Source organism: Acanthochromis polyacanthus, chromosome 15 (assembly GCF_021347895.1).
Source record: "Acanthochromis polyacanthus isolate Apoly-LR-REF ecotype Palm Island chromosome 15, KAUST_Apoly_ChrSc, whole genome shotgun sequence".
Lineage (NCBI taxonomy): Eukaryota > Metazoa > Chordata > Actinopteri > Pomacentridae > Acanthochromis > Acanthochromis polyacanthus.
In genome coordinates this window covers 32,941,609-32,960,573 of record NC_067127.1, presented here as the reverse complement: position 1 = coordinate 32,960,573, position 18,965 = coordinate 32,941,609, and the positions used below count along the sequence as shown (strand labels likewise).

General features: G+C 40.4%; 1 protein-coding gene across 1 annotated transcript; it reads right to left on the bottom strand.

The window, feature by feature from the left end:
• Positions 1-1,535: 1,535 nt before the first annotated feature.
• On the bottom strand, positions 1,536-18,151 carry LOC110970205 (high-affinity choline transporter 1-like). Its single transcript, XM_022220456.2, has 8 exons — positions 17,844-18,151; positions 17,081-17,194; positions 14,592-14,747; positions 9,089-9,237; positions 7,118-7,261; positions 6,443-6,596; positions 4,968-5,185; positions 1,536-4,888 (listed from the first exon to the last, which is right to left on the bottom strand). Exons 1-8 carry the CDS (start codon positions 18,025-18,027, stop codon positions 4,337-4,339), a joined length of 1,671 nt encoding a protein of 556 aa, XP_022076148.1. The 5' UTR covers positions 18,028-18,151; the 3' UTR covers positions 1,536-4,336.
• Between the last annotated feature and the right edge of the window lie 814 nt (positions 18,152-18,965).

The following is an 18,965-nucleotide window of genomic DNA, read 5'->3' as shown; positions in this document are numbered from 1 at the left end:
CTTGTCGTTCATCTCATGTTTTTGTCGTTTTCTCACTTTTTGTCTTATTTTTGTCATTTTGTTTCTCGCTTTTGTCATTTTTGTCTCATTTTTTCATAATGTGTAAATGATAAACTGAGGCACAATGTTGCTGAAACTGAACTTATTTTTCTTAAGAAATTTCAGGTTGTTCATAATGTTTTGTAAAAAGATCATTCCTTAATGTGACCATTCTCAGAATGAACTTTATTTTATATTTATTTAAAGGTTATTATGCTGTGATTTTACTGGTCCGGCCCACTTGAGATCAAATTGGGCTGAATGTGGCCCGTAAACTGAAATGAGTTTGACATCCCTGCTTTACTGTTATTCTGCTGTTTGGATGCTGTGGATGCCATATTTTTACAGTAGCATGGTTAGAGATCTGTGTGTGTGAGATCATATTGCTGCATGAATGCATTCGTTGCATGTTTTAACTGTTTCACAGGTTTGCTGTTGTATGACTGTTTGTCCAGCAGGTGTCACTACACTCACCCGTGACTATTTTTCCTGCATAAACTGCCCAACTAGTCCTGCAATGAGTTCATCTGAAGCACGTGATGCATGTAAATAATCCTACAGAAAAGGTAAGATGAGACAAATTGGATCCAGTTTACATCTTTCATTAAGACGGTGTGTTTTTACTGGCAATGTCCTACTAAGATGTATTTTCACAGTTAAAAGAAGGAAATTCTACACATCTGAATGTTTTGGAAAAGAAAAATTTAAAAAATCTTAAAGATTTTATACATGTTTGGGAATGCAATTTGTGTATTTAATGTTGAGACAGGTGCATGTCACTTTCTCTAAATGTTGTTTTCCACATTAATTCATAATTTCAATAGGGAAGCACTGCATTATTGTTGACCTCCCTAGCTAGTGCTGATCCATGATGATTTTTAAAGTCTTTTGTGCTCTTATTATGACACAAAAGCACATGAATCTGCATTTTCAGAGCCAATACTCATTATTAGAAGCTCAAGGGGCTCAATGCCTGGTACATGATACCCGATATTCGATGTGATATTTGATGTAAGCAGTATATTCCCAATAAAAACAAGAAAAACACTCAGAGAGCACCGTACTCTGCCAAGGCTGCTCAGTCATTGTATAATTTCTGACAGATAAGTCCCGATAAGTCTGCAGCAGTAGATTTGTAGTAGGATCACAATCATGTGATCGTCTGCAGGCAGCTGACATAATGTTCACTTGTTGTCATGGTTACAGTGATGCTGTGCCGCTATCTCGCAATGATACATAAGTCTTTATCAAATCTGTGGATCCAGACTATAAGCCGCATCACTGTCAAAATGTAATCAGTTGGTCCTTGTGTCATTTCTGACCTTCCCTGAAAATTTCATCCAAATCCGTTAATCTGTTTTTGAGTAATGTTGTAAACAGGCAGACAGACAGACAGACAGACAGACAGACAAATGTACACAGATCACCACATAACTCAGCCGTGTTAATAAAAATACTGGCATCAAAAACATTTCAACACAAACTCCAACCCAAACTTTTGCTGAAATGCCTTTGTTTATTTATGTTTTACATATGTTTACTTAAAAGAAACCTTTTGACATTTATCCTGCAGGTTTTTTTTATAGGCTATAACTGGTAACCAATCAGACAGCGCGGTGGGAGGGACAAGAACGCAGAGTGACAACAGATGACAGGCAGGCGGCTGCATCAGAACCAAAGCAGCACATTTCAAAAATTAATTTCCAGGGAATTCGTCATGATAATCAGCCAGACTGATGAGACACACGTCATGAAACATTAAAACGTTCTGCTCAGACTCGTGAAAATAGACTGACCTAAATTTCTGATTTAACAGCAGAGAAAGTCAGGCAAAGAGACAAGAGTAACCCCTAGCATGTAGGAGGTGGACAACGGAATTATTGGCATGTTATTGTACGAATCCACCGTCACAATCCGGAGCTTCATGCTTGCCATTCTGGACTTCATCACAGACTTATCCATGAGAGGGCACAGGAAGCGGCCTGTGTCCTTCTGACAGCAACACTTGCTTGTCTTATTATAGAAGACCTTTATCTGAGCGTCCAGTGGGATGATTGTTCCACCAGAGCTGTTGGCACACACACAAGTCAGGAGCGAGATGTCACCTCATACCATGTAGTACCGCTCTGGTATATTTTTTCTCCGCTCTTGATATCGGGGAGGACAGAGGGAGGGACAGTCCGGACATCTGTCATCGTCCCGGCATGCCACGCGCTCCCATGTGGAATTATCGACGAGGTTATTTCTGTGTGTCATATTACAGCAAAGCTCACAGGACACGTGAAGTCAGGTGAAGCGCCTTGGGCTTGAACCAAGTTGTTTAATTCTAACATCGTTTTTTTGTTTGTTTTTGTTTTGTTTTTACATCCATGTTCGGCTACATTTCAGACATATTATTCACAAGATTCATTGTATTTGAAGCCATCTTAGTTATTTCAGTTAAACAGAAACCATTAAGTGATTATTTATACAAGCAGTCAGTAGAGAAGAGTGTTTTTTTGTGTTTTTAAATGCATCTTACTACGAAGTAGTAAGGTCTCTCTTTTTTTTTTACTTTTAAAGCAGCACATATATAGTATTGTCCAAGTGCTTAAAGGGAAATTCTGGCATTTTTTTTAACCGCTTATCCTTATTTTTTTTTTATCATATTCAAGAGATCTGGGATCAGCAGATGGTGCAGATAGCACAAAAGTAGTATAATCCTATGTTTTTTTTAATGATTTTAGCTCAACTGTTAATTACAGGAGACATGATTCCTGGTTTGAGTAATAATCTTCATATAGATCCACATTTTATTGTGATATTTGGATTGATTCCGGAAAAATCCACTTCGCTTTCTTGTGTGTTTTTGTTTTAAACTCAAAACACAAGCATAAAGAGTCTGTAACTACAGCTGTTTTATGTTTCTATGTTAAAATGATACCTTTGTATGTGTGTTTTTATGACCTCAAAATGTCATTAAAAAAAAAAAAATCATATGTCGCAACACCTCTTCATCCAAATGTTGATTTGGGGCCTTTAAATTTTAATTTACGGTTAATTAAATACCAGAACTTCCCTTTTAATATCTAAGATAATCCTTTTGTGATTTTCTAAATAAGTGAAAAAGCACTTGAAAAAAAAGACACATCACTTTGCGGCTGCTGCATTCCAAGTGCGAAAAAAAAAATCACACTGACCAAAGCCTAAGAAGAAATGTGAAAGAATAACAAAGGATAATACAACAATAATGCCCGTGTGTGAAAGAAAAAAATGGCAGAATCTGTGGATTTATTTGAACTTAATTACATGATTGCAAATTTCAGGGTCACCGAAGTGTCTTTGCTTTCATGTCGCCTGTTTTGTGTAAGCCGTAATTAAATCAGTTGGCCTTCAAAGCATGAAAGAGCAGGTCAGTGGGCTGTTTTTTAACATTCATGCGTTTGGCAGTTGTGCAGCACGTTGGCAGTATGAACCAAACTGCTGGTCCTGTGTCACTTTCAACAGATTTTAGTCTTATTAACTGCCGTTTTTTTTAAATGTTGAAAGCTGTCGTACAACCAGGACTAGAAGCAGAGTGGGTTGATTCCCTCATGAGCACAGCTGCCAGAGTCTCAGTGTTAAGAGGCAGTTTGTTTGGTTTTTTTAAATATTTGTCTTTGGAAATTAAAGAGAACTATTTGTGATTTTTGGTCCTGATCCTAATCTGCATCCTGTAACATTCATTCATATCATATCTTAGTGTGTTTTTGTTCATTTTTTTCAACATAATACACCCGTGTAGTTGGGCTGCAGTAAGTCTGCATCAAAGTGAGTAATTTAAATAGTAGGAAAAGTGCACACCAGAGATTATTTTATCGTTTACAATCATGTTTTTTATAGTGTTTATATAGTGACGTGTATATAATATGTGGTTGAGAAGCCCTCCTTCTTCTCCGCGATGACAAAATATTGAAATTAAGGTTCAGTATTCAACCAAACATCAGCACCTCTAACTGTTCTAAACAGCTATGGTTAACCTGCAAACTGTCAAAGCCACAAAATGACTATGAGCATCCAGCCGGAGCGGTTGGGGGTCCGTCGTCTTATCCGACAACACTTGAAAAGCATCGCTGCTGCATAAAATTGCAGAAAAACTGCTAAGCTCTTGTAACAAAGAGCATAGGTGAGATGCTTTTCCATTTATGCTGCATATAAAAATATACAAAAAATTCAAAATATACTGTACTATAATTAAAAGTGTCTCATTATTTCTTTTTTGTTTTTTAAAAATAACAAAGTAATGTGAAATGTATAAAAATGTTACTTCAAATGAGGTTTAACATGTTAGTTCTAGCATTGGTTCGCACACTTCATCATTCTCGTTTTGTTCTTTCAAGTCCTGGTCCTTGAAGTCAGATTTGGCGCCACCTCGTGTTTGTGTTGAATACTGAGCTTTTACATTGAAAACATCCCATTTCTCAGGAATCAGGCCCCTGCTGAACAGAACAGACGCCAGGTAGGAAAACAGCAAGATGGCCGCCACGGCAGAGAGCATGCAGATGGTCCTGATGGGAGAACGCTGGACGTAGACACCCTTCACCAGAGTGCATCCTGGGAATTTGAGAATGGTCGGTATTCCGAGCAGTGGTTCACCGCACAGCACCCTCAGCAGGATGCCGACGGCGCAGCCCAGAACCGCCCCGTAACCGTTGGAGATCCTGAAGAAAAGGACGCAGACGAGCTGAGGTAGCATGAGGGTGTAGGTGAGGTCGGAGCGGAGCAACCAAATCATCAGGACACTGTTGTCCAGGAAGGTGAGGGACGTCCCGGCCAGGCCCACCACCACCACCGATACCCGGATCACCCACTGGATCTCCTGCTCGGACGCCTGCCAGGAGGAAGAACCACCATCACGACCCTACATTCAGCCATTAAATCAATGTGTAAAATCTCTTTTTGTTCCTCACCTGTGTCCTCAGGATGCTCTTGTAGATGTTGGAGGTGAAGATGGAGGCCGCAGAGAGCAAAGCCGAGTCAGTCGAGGACATCACAGCGGCCGCCACTGCCCCGATGCCGATGATGGAGATGTAGGTGGGGGTGAGGTGCTGCAGAGCGATCGGCAGAACGAGTCCCGTCTCTCCACGTTCAACGGGAGACGGAGAACCGTAAGAGGTCAAGTTCCAGTCTGAGGAACAAAAAAAAAAAAGAAATACATGTTATAAACCTTGGTGATGACAAAGAAACACAACTTAGTTCATTTTTCCTGAATGAGCCAAAAGATAACTACAGAAACCACCAAATGTCATTTCAGTTAATCCTTTCTTTTGGAAATTTCTATCAGTGTTCAGTATCATGGAAAATCTGAAATGACCAGCTGCTGTTTTCTTGACAAAGTCGACACTACAGGCCTTCAACACTGATAACTTGGTTTGACTTTTCTCAGAATAATTTCAGCATCCTCTAAAAGACATGAAAAGTCTTGTAAGAGTTCAATACATGCAATTAACTGTGTTTAAAAATAAGGTGAAACTGACTGCAAAAATGTTAAAATGGACACTACAACGCCGAAAACTACTTTTAGAGTCACCATTATTTTGTGCATAAATACAACAGATAATCCAAACTGAATTATTACTCAACAAGATGACAAAAAATAGCAACGTAGTGGAGAAAAGTGAGAGAAGGGGGGATTTCAGAGGCAGCGGCTTTAATTTTTGCTTAACTGTGGCCACTGGAGCCTCTATAAGCTTACATTGTAGGATAATGACCAACTAACCATAGCAAAAGTGGAAAAGAGGCATGTAGTCATTAAACTAAACCAGTAAATTTTATCCTGAGTTAGCTTAGCATGAGCTACAAGAAGCTATGCCTCACTACCTAAAACTGTATCAGCAGAGCTCCTGAATGAACTGAAGTGAGCATGAGTGTGTTTTGTTGTGTATGAAATCCACTTTTCATTGGTAAAATGAAGAAATTTGTAAGTTACACAGTCACAGTTTACATTTGTGGGCAATTAGCATAGCTTAGCATACACAGAAAGGCCTAGTGTGGTTCACCACAGTTCAAAAATGCATTTACCATCACTCCTGAGGCTCACTAGCTAACACTGTGTCTTAACTTATGTAAAAATGAGAAATTGCAGTTGAATCCTCTGAATTCCAAGCAGTTATTAGCCGTTTTTGGTCACGCTGGGTTCCCTTAAGTTCACTCAAATGAAATTACTACTCAACAGTCCCAGCACGAAGACATTTGCAAGATGGCAAAAAAACAGAAATATTTCCCAAAGAGGGACAAAGCCAAAGGCTAATTTCTAGCAGGTTTGGAATCTGCAAAATAGCGTCCATGCAACCTTAAGAACACAACTGCAGAAAACCGTGTTCCCGGTGGTCTAATAGTCATTTCCAAAGCTATTTATATAGTTTAGTCTGTTCCTGATTCGTACTTGTTGATGCAGCCGCTGCTCCGAGCAGTATGGGTGGGATTCCCAACGTGGGAACGATGAACGCCGCGGCGAAGCAGGTGATCTTTGCTGTGCTGGAGGAGGAGGCCGACAGCGTCCTCTGGTGGAAGTTCTGGAGACCCAAGTTCCCCAAACCCTTGGAGGACGAAGAGAACGAGAGGTAAGAAAAATAAGACGCTTTGGGATGTTACTTTATCACAGCACGATGTATCTGTTGGCAAAGGAAATGCTGAAAACTAGAACAGCTCAAATATCCTGAAACCTTCAACCTCCTGAGGAGTTTCAGCCACACTGGGAATATATTCTTCAGATCTCCTCCACACAAACGTATTAAGAAACTGAGCTAAACCTTCGTACAGCGTGTCATGACTTGTTCAGCTGTCTTTTTTAGCAACCACCTCAAGTGCAGGAATTCACATTTCTGCCAAATCTGAAGAAACATCAAGCCTGAGAACAGTTTAATGCACAATCTTGACAAGAAAGCCTACAGTTTGATGATGAAAGACAAAAGGTCATCTGCAAAAATACAAAGAACTTCACAACTTGTGTCTTGAACTTGATTTAACAGAACAATAAGGGCATACTTGAGCAACCTTCACCCTTAAACAACCATAAATGTGGGTTTAATATTAGATTTTCTCGTTTTCTTGCACTCACCAGTAGTAGAAAGTTATCAATCCACCTCCAGACTCTGTCGGCCTCCAGAGTCCCGACCCATGGATTCTGGTAGGTTTTATTGTAGGCCGTCTCAGTGATATCCAAGACAGCCGGGTTTATCAGAGTGAAGGGGACGCACAGCCACTACAACATAAGCCAGTAATATTCAGCAAACCCTATTAAAGTTCATTTTTAACCAACACTTTCCTCATTTAGCTGTTTTTCTGAGTGTCCAGGTTCTTTACAGATGCCAACAGTGTTTCTCTACAGCTCAGGTTGGTGATGCAAATACTTGCTGATTTCTGAGTGTCCGAAATCTCAGTTTGCTGCTTCATGAATTATTGATTGTTGTTATTTATGGACATGCATGTATATGTAGTGGAGAGAAGTGAGAGATGGGGGCGATTTCAGAGATAGCAGCTGTGATTTTTGCTTAACCGTGGCCACTGGAGCCTCTATAAGCTTACATTGTAACATAATGACCAACAAACCATGGCAAAAGTGGAAAAGAGGCATATAGTCATTAATATAAACTCAGAGTTAGCTTAACATTAGCCACCAGAAGCTACCACTCACAACATATAAGGCTATAACAGTCCTCCTGAATGAACTGAAGTGAGCATGGGTGTGTTTTGTCGGGGATGAAATCCACTTTTCTTTGGTAAAATAAAGAAATTTGTAAGTTACATTGTCACAGTTTAAATATATGGGCAGTTAGCCTAGCTTAGCATACACAGAAAGACCTAGTGTGGTTCACCACAGTTCAAAAATGCATTTACCAACACCCCTGAAGCTCACTAGCTAACATGGTGTGTCTAAAGTTATCTAAAAATGAGAAATTGCAGTTTTATCCTCTGAATTCCAAGCAGTTTTAGCCATTTTTGGTCACTGTGGGTGCCCTTTTCATTGAAATTTGTTAGCTACATAGTCACAGTTTAAGTATGTGGACATTTAGCCTAGCATAACATACACAGAAAGGCCTAGCGTGAGTCACTAGAGTTCAAAAATCCATTTAACAACACCTCTGAGGCTCACTACCTAACACTGTGCGTCTTAAGTTATCTGAAAATGAGAAATTTCAGTTTAATCCTCCGAATTCCAAGCAGTTTCTAGCTGTTTTTGGTCACTGTGGGTTCACATTTTCCTGAAATATAACATCCTGTACCTCTATGGAAACAGAACAACCATGTCTAGAAGCAGAGAGGACATAAATGTCCTTTGTGCAGTATGACATCATTATAATGCCATAAATCATATCAAGAAGATAAAAATCTACATGCTACAGATATTTTACTGCTTTCATTTTTAATGTGTTTCCATATTTGTGTCCTATCTGTTCTGTATAAACATGGCCTGCAGTTCAGCCGGAAAATCCCAGAATTTCTTTGTCACATGACTGTTGAGTTGCTGAGTCACTGATGGCTTCATGGTTGTGCCAAGGAGCTCAGAATTTTTAGTTTTTTTTTTGAGAATCTGCTGAATACAAAGGGTTAGGGCTAGCAATTTTTAAATGAGACATGTCCAACGATGTGTAGATTTTTTTTTCTATTTGCCTTGGATTTGGGTAGTTTTCCCAAACAAATGGAATCTTGCAGATGATTAGTGCAATAACTATTATAAAGCTGAAAATACAACCATGTTTTCTGTTTTTACAGGTTTTTTATGACAATGGTTGTAATTTTGGCGATTTTTAAAAAGACAGTATGCCTTTAAAATCTACTGGTAGCGTTTGTGGTATCATGTTAACACCAGCAGAGAGGCTGTACAGTTGGAAGTTGAATAAATTGTTTGTCAGCACGTAAATCCAACCACAATTTGCTGTTTTTACATTTTTGCTTGTGTGCTGATTCTCCAAGCAAGGAACAATATACTAATATGTTTTAGCAGTGCCTCCAGTCTTGATGCTAAGCTAGGCTAAAGCAAAAAAATAGTTAACGAGTGAATTTGGAAATACAAAGAGAAGAAACCCACCAAGCTGATGAAAATGAGGATGAGCTGAATGATGTCTGTGTAGGCCACCGAATAGAGGCCTCCCAGCAGGGTGTAGGTGATGGCGACAGCAGCAGAGATCCAGATGCTGACGGTGTAGGACAAATCCAGGATCACACTCATGGTTACACCTGTCAGACACACACATAATAGCGTTTTAAACACACTTCCTCACACTTGAATGTGAACTAACCAAAGCAACAGAACTCTTAACCTAAGATTGATCAGATTTTCTAAGTATAAGATAGGCTAAAGTAAGATAGAAGTTAATGCACTGACCGAAAAAGAACATTCACAGGGAGATAAGTTTGTAGTTTTGCTTAAAAATATTAACTGGAAAAACAGTCAGAGAGCACAGTACAGGGTTCTCACCAGGATTTTTTTTACAGCATAACGGCAGGTCGGGACGGCCCGACACTATGCGCATGCACAATAGCCTCCATTAAATCTCGCGAACGGCCGGCCCAGATGTCAGCCAATGAGCGTCACGCAGATGTTCCAAATGCTCGTGATTTAGGTCACTATTCACCATACATGGCATCACGGAAACAACCGAGACATGCTAATTGTAACCCCGAGATTGGAAGCGACTCTTAATTTTAGACGGGAATGGGTCAATCGACAGGAAAGTACGGCTGAGGGGGGAAGACATAAATTAACCTAGATAGCCACCCAGTCGATAAAAACAAACGCACATGGCGTTATCTGTCAAAATAACTGTCATTCACAGCGCCAACTGTCCTAATAAAGAAGTTTTCGCACATAAATATGGAAATATTACGCAAGCAAATGTGCTCAAAACACAATACCACAACTTGAAAGGCAGCGTAGCGGCTCCAATCACAGCGTAATCTTTTAAACTGACAGCGTAATGGCCCGTTACGCTGAAATGCGCTGGCAAGAACCCTGCAGTAGTCCACCAGTGTTGAGCACAGGCATGTGTTATGCATGTGCACATTATGTACGGATACCTAAACGCGTGTGTTGTGGAGTATGGAGATATGGGATCCCAAAATCAGCCATTTATAGGGGCTGACTGGGATCTCATAGCAGTGGGTGTTTTGGAGCATGGAGATATGAGATCCCAGAATCAGCCACAAGGGAGAGACTCTGACAGAACAACAGCTAAATAAGGGAACATTGTGATATTATAACCTGTGATTTATCATCAAATTATGCCATAACCTAATGGATGTGTTTGAACTAACCAAGAGTCTATTTCTTACATTCTTTAATGTTGAAACAGTGTAAAAATAAGAAGAGTGTCTCACTGTAAAAAGTGATGGGTTGATTATTTTTGAAAGGTTGTCTTGATAATCTTTGTTTTAAAGGGGAACTTCGTTTTTTTTTAACCTGGGGTCTGTTTCCATATGTCATTTCATACATGTGAGTGATGGAGAAATGAATTTTCGACATAGCTCCAGTATTTAGCCAGGCAGGCAGCTTAGCACCTCAGCTAGCAGCTCAGCTAGCGAAAAGTATGGGGCAACTTGCCCCCCCGCGTCAAAGTCCGCCCTAACGTGCTTTTTTCCTCCACATTACCTGGCGATCGCTCTTTGTTGTGGTCTGTATCCAAATCTCAGGACGCTAGAAAGAAAGATTTGCTTTCTGAGATTTGGATACAGACCACAACAAAGAGCGATCGCCAGGTAATGTGGAGATTTTCGTTCACTTCTCATCTCTAGTATGTTGTGGGACACTCATTGAGACTATCCGAGCCGGTCAGTGTGGGGAAAAAAGCACGTTAGGGTTGAAAAAAGGTTGAAAAAAAACGAAGTTCCCCTTTAAGAAGTAGCCAAGTCAGAAGAGCAGCTCACTGTGAAAAGTGATGTTTTTGGTTACCATAGGAAACTAATGTTTTTGATATATTTGACTAAAAAGGTAACTTATGATTTATGAAATGGGAATGCTTTTAAGAGAGTTGATTGCTATGAAACTGAGATGTTTTAGAAAGAGTTTTGACAACTGTTAAGTTAAGAGGGTTTTAACTTTGTAATGAGGTGAGAAGTCAAGAGCTAAGATGAACTAGGTTCAAGTGTTCACAGTAGAGGTCACGAAACTCAAAATAGACTTTGGGGATTTTTATAAGTCTGTGCACATTGTCTACAAGATTGCACAATGGAATGCCAGCAACAACTGGAGGCTGACATCTGCTACTCCATTTCCTGATCAGGGGGGCAGATAGTTTCAGTTCCTTAAAAGTGGAGGTGTCCGTGCGGTCAGTGAATGGTAGAAGTGTGCGAATTTTTTTATTTTTTGTGTGTGTGTGTGTGTGTGTGGGGGGGGGGGGGGGGTGAAGTCGTTGCTCTGTTACTTAATGGTGCAGTCATTGCATATGCGAAAGGTGCAGTTCACTATATATTACACCTGATCGAGACGCAAGTTGGGAGTCGTTGGGTGGTAGTCGCTCGATGCAAACCAGGGTCGAAATGCCCTGAGCAAAGGGGACTTTATCACACAACTCCGGACGGGGGATTCAACATGATCTGCTACGGAATAACTGTTCTATTCGAATTATGGATGAAAGTACTGCTTTTTTTGCAGTGTTTGAGGATTACGGAACTGTGATCTAAAAACAATGCTGACTGAAGGAACATTACTGAACTCTATCTTCCCCGTGAGGAACAACACCAGAACGGAATTACAAAGTTTTTACTGGCCCAAACAACCAAATTGGATACATGCAGATCTAAATCTGGTCCTGACCCCCGTCCACTTCCCCCTAGACCCCGTGGGTCTCAAAGACTTGCCGGGTTTCAGGTGTGCAGTCGACTACGGCCAAGCCGGCTGCTCTCTCCCTCCAAATCACATAATCTGGGTGATTATTACTTCTCTTTTATGAGAGCATAGTTCCACTTATGAGTCGTGTTAAGCAATTAAAAGAATAGTGATGTCTGATTAATTGGCTGATGATTAAGAGCTATTGCTACGCCCTTGCTAAAATATTAAAATAAACATTTTTCCTGCAATTAAAGTTAACAGATTAACAGAATTCTCTTTATCCCTATCACAATGATTAATTATGAATATTTTCTCTGGTGGCAAAAAGCCAGGTTATTGTGTGCATTACATCTAAAAAGGTTCTGAAAGGTTACTAGTCTTTGGGGACGTGGGTGGCCTATTACAAACATATCCTTGGGGTTTTTCCTAACCTCTAAACTTTAACTTAGCAACTTGCCAAGTGCCAAACCCATGAGAGGAAAAGCTGCCGTTAACAGACATGACTGGTAGTTAATTTGACCATTTGAAAGTGACTACTCAGTTAAAATAATTATCAGAGGAAGCAGGATAGACGGCTGGATGGAGGCAGTTAGAAGCTAGGGGAATTTTCCTCAAATATCAGCTTAAACGTTCTTCAGAACGGTGGGTCAGACCCCACCGGGCTGTAGAACCGAACCCGTTAGACGGAGAGCTGGGAGCTGGGGGTCCAGTGATTCTCTGACAATCAATTAAATAATTTTTTGGGGGTTGGAGGATTTACTGGTCCCCCTTTCTACACGTGACCTAAATATGTAGTGGGTGGCAAGAATTGATGAGACTCGGAAACACTCCCACAATTTAATCAGTTGGTCATTGTATCATTTCCTACAGACAAGTCCCGATAAGTCCGCAGTGGTGGATTTGCAGTAGGATCACAATCATGTGATCGTCAGCAGGCAGCTGACGTAGTGTTCACTTGTTGTCATGGTTACAGTGACGCTGTGCTGCTATCTCACAATGATACAGAAATCTGTAGCCCTATAAGGTGCAGTCAATTCCAGCCATTTTCAGTACAAAAATCGCTAATATTTTATTTGTAAATAAAAATATGACGAGAAATACAGGGAATATTGGACGCGCATCGCGAGGTGCATTTCCTCGAAAACGACCGATTCGTGGAGTACATACCGACTTCAGGACATGTTTTGGACAAAATATTTTACTGGCTTGTTTCGTCTGAATGTCCAAGGTTGGATTATGGCCGTTTTTTGTGGAATATTTTCATCTGTGTGTAATAATGAACCCGGAAATGTGAGTCGCGCTGTGTGCGTTGAAGCCGTGTTACAGAGAACGGATGGATGGATATTCGTTGTTTGTCGGACAAATGTGTTATTACCCACTGTGGTAATCACATCTGAAAGTGGTTTATACCGGCGGATTCATGAGAATCCAAGCTTTCCATCAGTGTATAATGTTTCTATCATCAAGCTGGCAGTGTCGTTCTATTTCGAAAAATGCTTATGCAGATATCAAAACGGACTGCCCGCGGGCCGCTGAACCGCAACGGGTTAACAAATCCATGGATCCAGATTATAAACCACATCACTGCTGATATCTAATCACTTGGTCCTTGTGTCATTTCTGACCTTCCCTAAAAATTTCATTCAGATCCATTAATTTGTTTGTTTGTTGTCCATTTTGAGTAATGTTGTAAACAGGCAGACAGACAGATAAACCAACACTAATCGTAATATAACTCCTTCGTTCCTTGCCAGAGCAATAAAAATAAATGTGATTTGAAGCAGGGAAAGTGACACTTTGAACAGCTATAATAAGGCTTGATGATTTTTACTCTGCCAAAGAACGCGGTGGAGTTATGTGACGATCGGTGAAATTTTATCTGTCTGTTTGTCTGTGCGCAAAATTACTCAAAAACCGATTACAAACCTACAACAAATCGACCTATCGGGACTTATATGTTGGAAATGATACAATGATTGAGCAGCCTTGGTGGAGTAGTACGCTTTATGAGTGCTTTTCTATTCTAATTATGTGGTAAAAACATGTGCATGTATCACCCAAATTCAGTTAGAAAACATTAGCATATCAGATATTATTACAAATATATTGTCGTGCAACACTATCTAAATGTAAAGCTTCAAAACATGCTCACTTATTTGGAAATTTATGCTGAAATACAGTAACAAGCTCAGTTTATAGGCACATTATAATTATGCTGTCTGAGGTGGAGTGGAAACATAAAAGGAATGTGTAATGATGCTGCTCCTGCACATAATTAAATGTCACTTTTTGCAGCAGTGTTTGGGTTACGTTCCACTAATGCGCTGACTCACTTTTAGAGAGCTAAAAACAGCACAATATAGCATTGTATGGTGTCAAAGTACAATCCAGGAGGGAGAACTGTGCAAAGCGACGGCTTAATTGGTGGACTGTAAATGTCGGTTTGACGTGTAAGTTTTGATTGAAACGATTAAAAAAAGTGATGCTTCTTGCACCTCGGCGGTTGATTACATCGCCGCAGTTTGTTTGTTTACCATCATATACGTCTGAAAGCCGTCACCACTGCGGGTGTTGGTGTGATTAAAGCCCCTCGTTCCCCTGATGGAGTTATTTCAGACCGGCTGTACAATATAGACAAAGGCTTGTGTTTCACTCAGCGCCTCGGCAAAGAGCTGCGATCAACAGCTGCTCCGCTGCCGGGATCAACAAGGATCACAGACGCACACTAACACACTGGAGGTGTTGCATATAGAAACATTCTTACCTAATCCTATGAGTGTCCCTGTCACCCACATAATCTCTGATACAAGTGACGCCAGCGACAGAGCGGCTGTCGGTACTTTTCCGTATTTGATCTGGAACGGATCCATCATGGTCACGTATTTGTTGTTCCTCATTGGCTCGGCGAAGAAGAGGCCACCTCAAAGACACAAGAGAGAAAGATTTAGATCTGTGTGTGCTAAATATATTGCTCCCTGAGGCATTCTTCGGCTAGAAAACACTTAAATTAGGCGTCTTATTTAACTAATTCCTTCAGTGGCTGCAGAGTAAGGTGTAATAATTAGGATTTTCACAGCTAAATGATCACATCAGGCTCTGCTGCTTATTTCCCAAAAATGCTTTATCTCATTAAATGTTAAAGGCAAAAGCTGGTTATTAAACAAGCATTTTGAATTTACAGTAACAGTAAAAGAAAAACTGTCAGTGTGCCTTCATGAGGCTTTAAGAGGATAAATCTTTTCTTTCTCATGTGGCTTTCACGTGGAGAAAGAATGCAGTTTTTCTTCTCTAATCTGCACAAATAAGGAAACTTGTGCAACCTGTTGTGTTTTCATCAAAAGAAAAACATCATAAAACCTCCCGAATGTTGAAAATTCACCCTCAGGCATTGCGTTTACACTCTTGGCTTTAAAATTTAGTGATGTTCAGCAAAACTCTAGGGATCGTTTACAGTAGAAGGTTATGTTCTTAATGCTGAAGGGGGAAAATCCTCTCCTGCTTCACCTTCTTATAACCGAATTCCTACGTTTCCCAGGAGACCTTTATGCAGTTTACAGAGGGAAAAACTCTAATATATGAAGAAGGGAGAGTTTAGTTCTGATTCCACAATGAATATACAGTAAGAACAATGAAATTAGACTTTTATAGACTCAGACCAGAAAGCATCTTTACAATAAATGACAGATCTTCTGTACTTTAAGGTAAGTTAAAAGTCTGACAGAGCAGCACAAAGTCTGACAAGCTGAGTGTGACGCCTGAGGATAAATGATTTTAATTAAAGTAACATCTATTCTACTACAAAAGAATGTAGTGCTTTGTGATCTGCCACCTTGATATTTGCCGCTTGCCTAAATGTCAGCAACAAAAAATCCTCGACTGAGCTTAAAAAAAACTTCATCTCAAAGTCACATATTTAGAAGTTTTCTCATTAAAATAATCCCTCCGTGCTGGAATATGGTTCAGATGTGACTCTGTGCTGTAAGAATATCATTGTCATTCAGCATATAAAACATGTGCAACATCCTTATTTTCCACATCCAGAAGAATATGTGCAATAGTTTAATGTCCACATGTAGAAGAATGACTACCTAAGTGGTTTTTTTTTTACTTTAAACCCCTGTTTCCTACACATTTGCAGTCTCCTCTTTGCAAATTTCCCGACTGTGCAAGTTTTAAAGGCTAACCTTAATCTTAAATGTGAGAACTTTTTGCCTCTCGAGCACACCAGCTCTACTACTGGTCAAACACAGGAAAACTGCTCCACGCTGCACAATTGCAATATTGGAGTGATTCAAATTGTACATGTTGGAGCTGAGGTTAGACAGTGGCTTGGTGGTTAGCACTCTAGCCTCGCAGCTACGAAGATTCCCAGTCCGTCTTCCCGGGATCTTTTAGCATTGATTTTGCATGTTCTCCTTATGCATGTATGTATGTGGCTTCCTCCCACAGTCCCAAAACGTGCTGAGGTTAACTGGTGACTCTAAATTGTCCGTAGGTGTGAATGAGAGTGTGACTGTGTGCCTCTATATGTATTCCTGTGACAGACTACTGACCTGTCCAAAGTGTCATCTGCCTTCATCATAAGTAAGCTGGGATAGACTCCAGCCCCGCCCCACGACCTAATGAGGATTAAGCAGTGTATAAATAATGGGTGGATGGATGTTCGAGCCGGAAACTTAATTCTGTAGGTTTAGTATGTATAAAACACCAGAAATCTGAATCTGTGTCATCGCTAGGTGAAAATACTCAGCCGTAGCCTTTACTGCTCATATTAAAAATCCATATAGACGAGGTGTGGACTGCCTACTGTAAACTGGCTTCTCTCCAGTGTCAGAGGACTGTAAAATCACCTTGAAGTCTTTCATTAGATGCAACATCTGGCTCTGAGTTGAGGGTCTCCACTGCAATTTTAGATAGAGATCAACACACTTTACTGTGTGAAAGTGCAGCTATATCGCTCTCATAGTCACACACAAGGAGCACTGCCCTTGTCTAAGGCACTATATATGAATTAAAGTACATTTTTGGCTCGATTTCTAGCTGCTGTCATTGCGTCTGACTCCAGCCGAGTCCGCCTTCGCTGCTGACAGAGGACACTCATTAATTAAAGTGTCAAATGTGGCATTTTTCCTGATTTCCTGAGTCATTCCCCGTTTTTTTTTTTAAAGCTCCTGTGCGATCATGTGCCAGTTGTCTTGAATGTGACCCCCTCAGCTTCTACAATTCTTTTCTTCTTTTTATTAAAAATCTCACCAATGATGAAGCACATGGTGGCTGCGATCGGCATCACGGCCCAGATCAGACCCATGGAGGGGTTGTACACTGCCTCCGCTGTGCCCACGATGAACCCACCTCCAACCCACGTAGCTGCATGACACACACATTACATACATACAGTGATTCAGACACACACACACACACACACACAGTAGAGGACATTAGCAGGAAGGAAGCCTGCTGTCTGCTGCTGCACCTGCCTGCAACCTGATATGTGAACACAAACCAGCCAGTCTACTGTAACTTTAATAGCAAATTAAATTTAAATAGGGGGTGGTGGTGGTGGTGGGTTAGGCTGGTGGGGGGGGGGGGGGGGTGGTGGAAATATCTAGGCTAAATTTAATGACCAATTCTTTAAAAGCACCCACCTTGAGGAGTCATATGGAAAAATTAAATGGTACAAATGCACGAGTGTGAAGCCAACTGGAATAAATGTGATTCTGGTTGGCTTATGATTTGGAATTTGGCACGTCAGGATTGGTCGATATGAGAACAAAACCGCCTCGGAAACACGTGCACGTTTTCATTTTTTCCACCCCCACCCCCCACCCCCTCCTCCTCCTCCTTTAGTTTTTATTCCTTTTAGAATAAACAGGCGCTGAGAAATCGCGTTGCATAATTCTCAAATCGCTCCGCAAAGCAGAATATGCGGAGCTAAAAATAAATAAACAAAGCAGCGGCTTTTTAAAAGCACAGATAAAGGCAGAGAGTCCCTGTCGTCCTTGGCTGATTTACTCGCCTGTCATGGTGAAGATGCCGACCACCAGGTTAATGCCCCGGTTGCCCAGCAGAGCCATCTCCGTTTTGTCCCCGTGTCCCTTCTTGGCCTCCCTTTTGGACTTGATGGAGGCCCAGATGCCGATGCCGAGCACCAGCAGGTAGAAGAGCATCATCACGGACACTCCGGGGATGTTGAGAGCCATGGTGGAGCCGCAGGATTCCGACTGGAGGACTGAGGGTGGTGTGCGCGGCTGCCGGGATGATACAACACATCCCTCCCCGCTGCTGCTGCTGCTGCTGCATGAGCGGCGGATGGAGATAAAAAAAAAAAAAAAAAAAACGCCCCGGAGCGCGGCGGCGGCGGCGGCTGGTACTGCAGGAAAAATCCGCCAGTCAAGGTGAAACACGCACATATGGAAACATATCACATTTTTATATTAACCTCTCTCATTTATCTGCTGTGGGAGAAGCTCCATCTTAATAAATAAGCGTGTTTTGTTCTGATCATGATCATATTTCAGCAACAACTGGTGCATTTCCTGCATTTATTCCCCCTGTAGAAATGCACACCAGCTTTATCATTAATGGTAGAGTCCAACATTCCCGCGCTGCATTCAAACTGAGAGGAAAACGGGAAAATAGTGCCATAGTTTACAGTTTTAAACCCCCAACGTGCAGAAAATACATTTTTATTCAGTAATAAATAAACACGTAAATTGTAAGATGCATAAGAATCCTTAAATAAACGAATGAGGCAATAAAACGATTACTATTTTAAGTAATTTATTAAATACATTTTTATTTTGCACATAATTGCACAATATTCCTGTACAGTCTTTACAGCCATCTCACTTAAATAACTTTGGAAATATTTCAATTATATTTTTAAATTTTTTAATTACATTGCTATAAACAAATAAAATAATAATATAATTGTATTTTTAATCAATTTTATAATAAAATAAAACATTTTAATTTCACAATAAAATAATATATGAAATAATGAAAATATTTTATTTTATTTTTTTCAACATAAAAAAATAGATAGATAGATAGATAGATAGATAGATAGATAGATAGATAGATAGATAGATAGATAGATAGATCTTAAAATAAATGGAGCAGATAGTTAAATAAATAA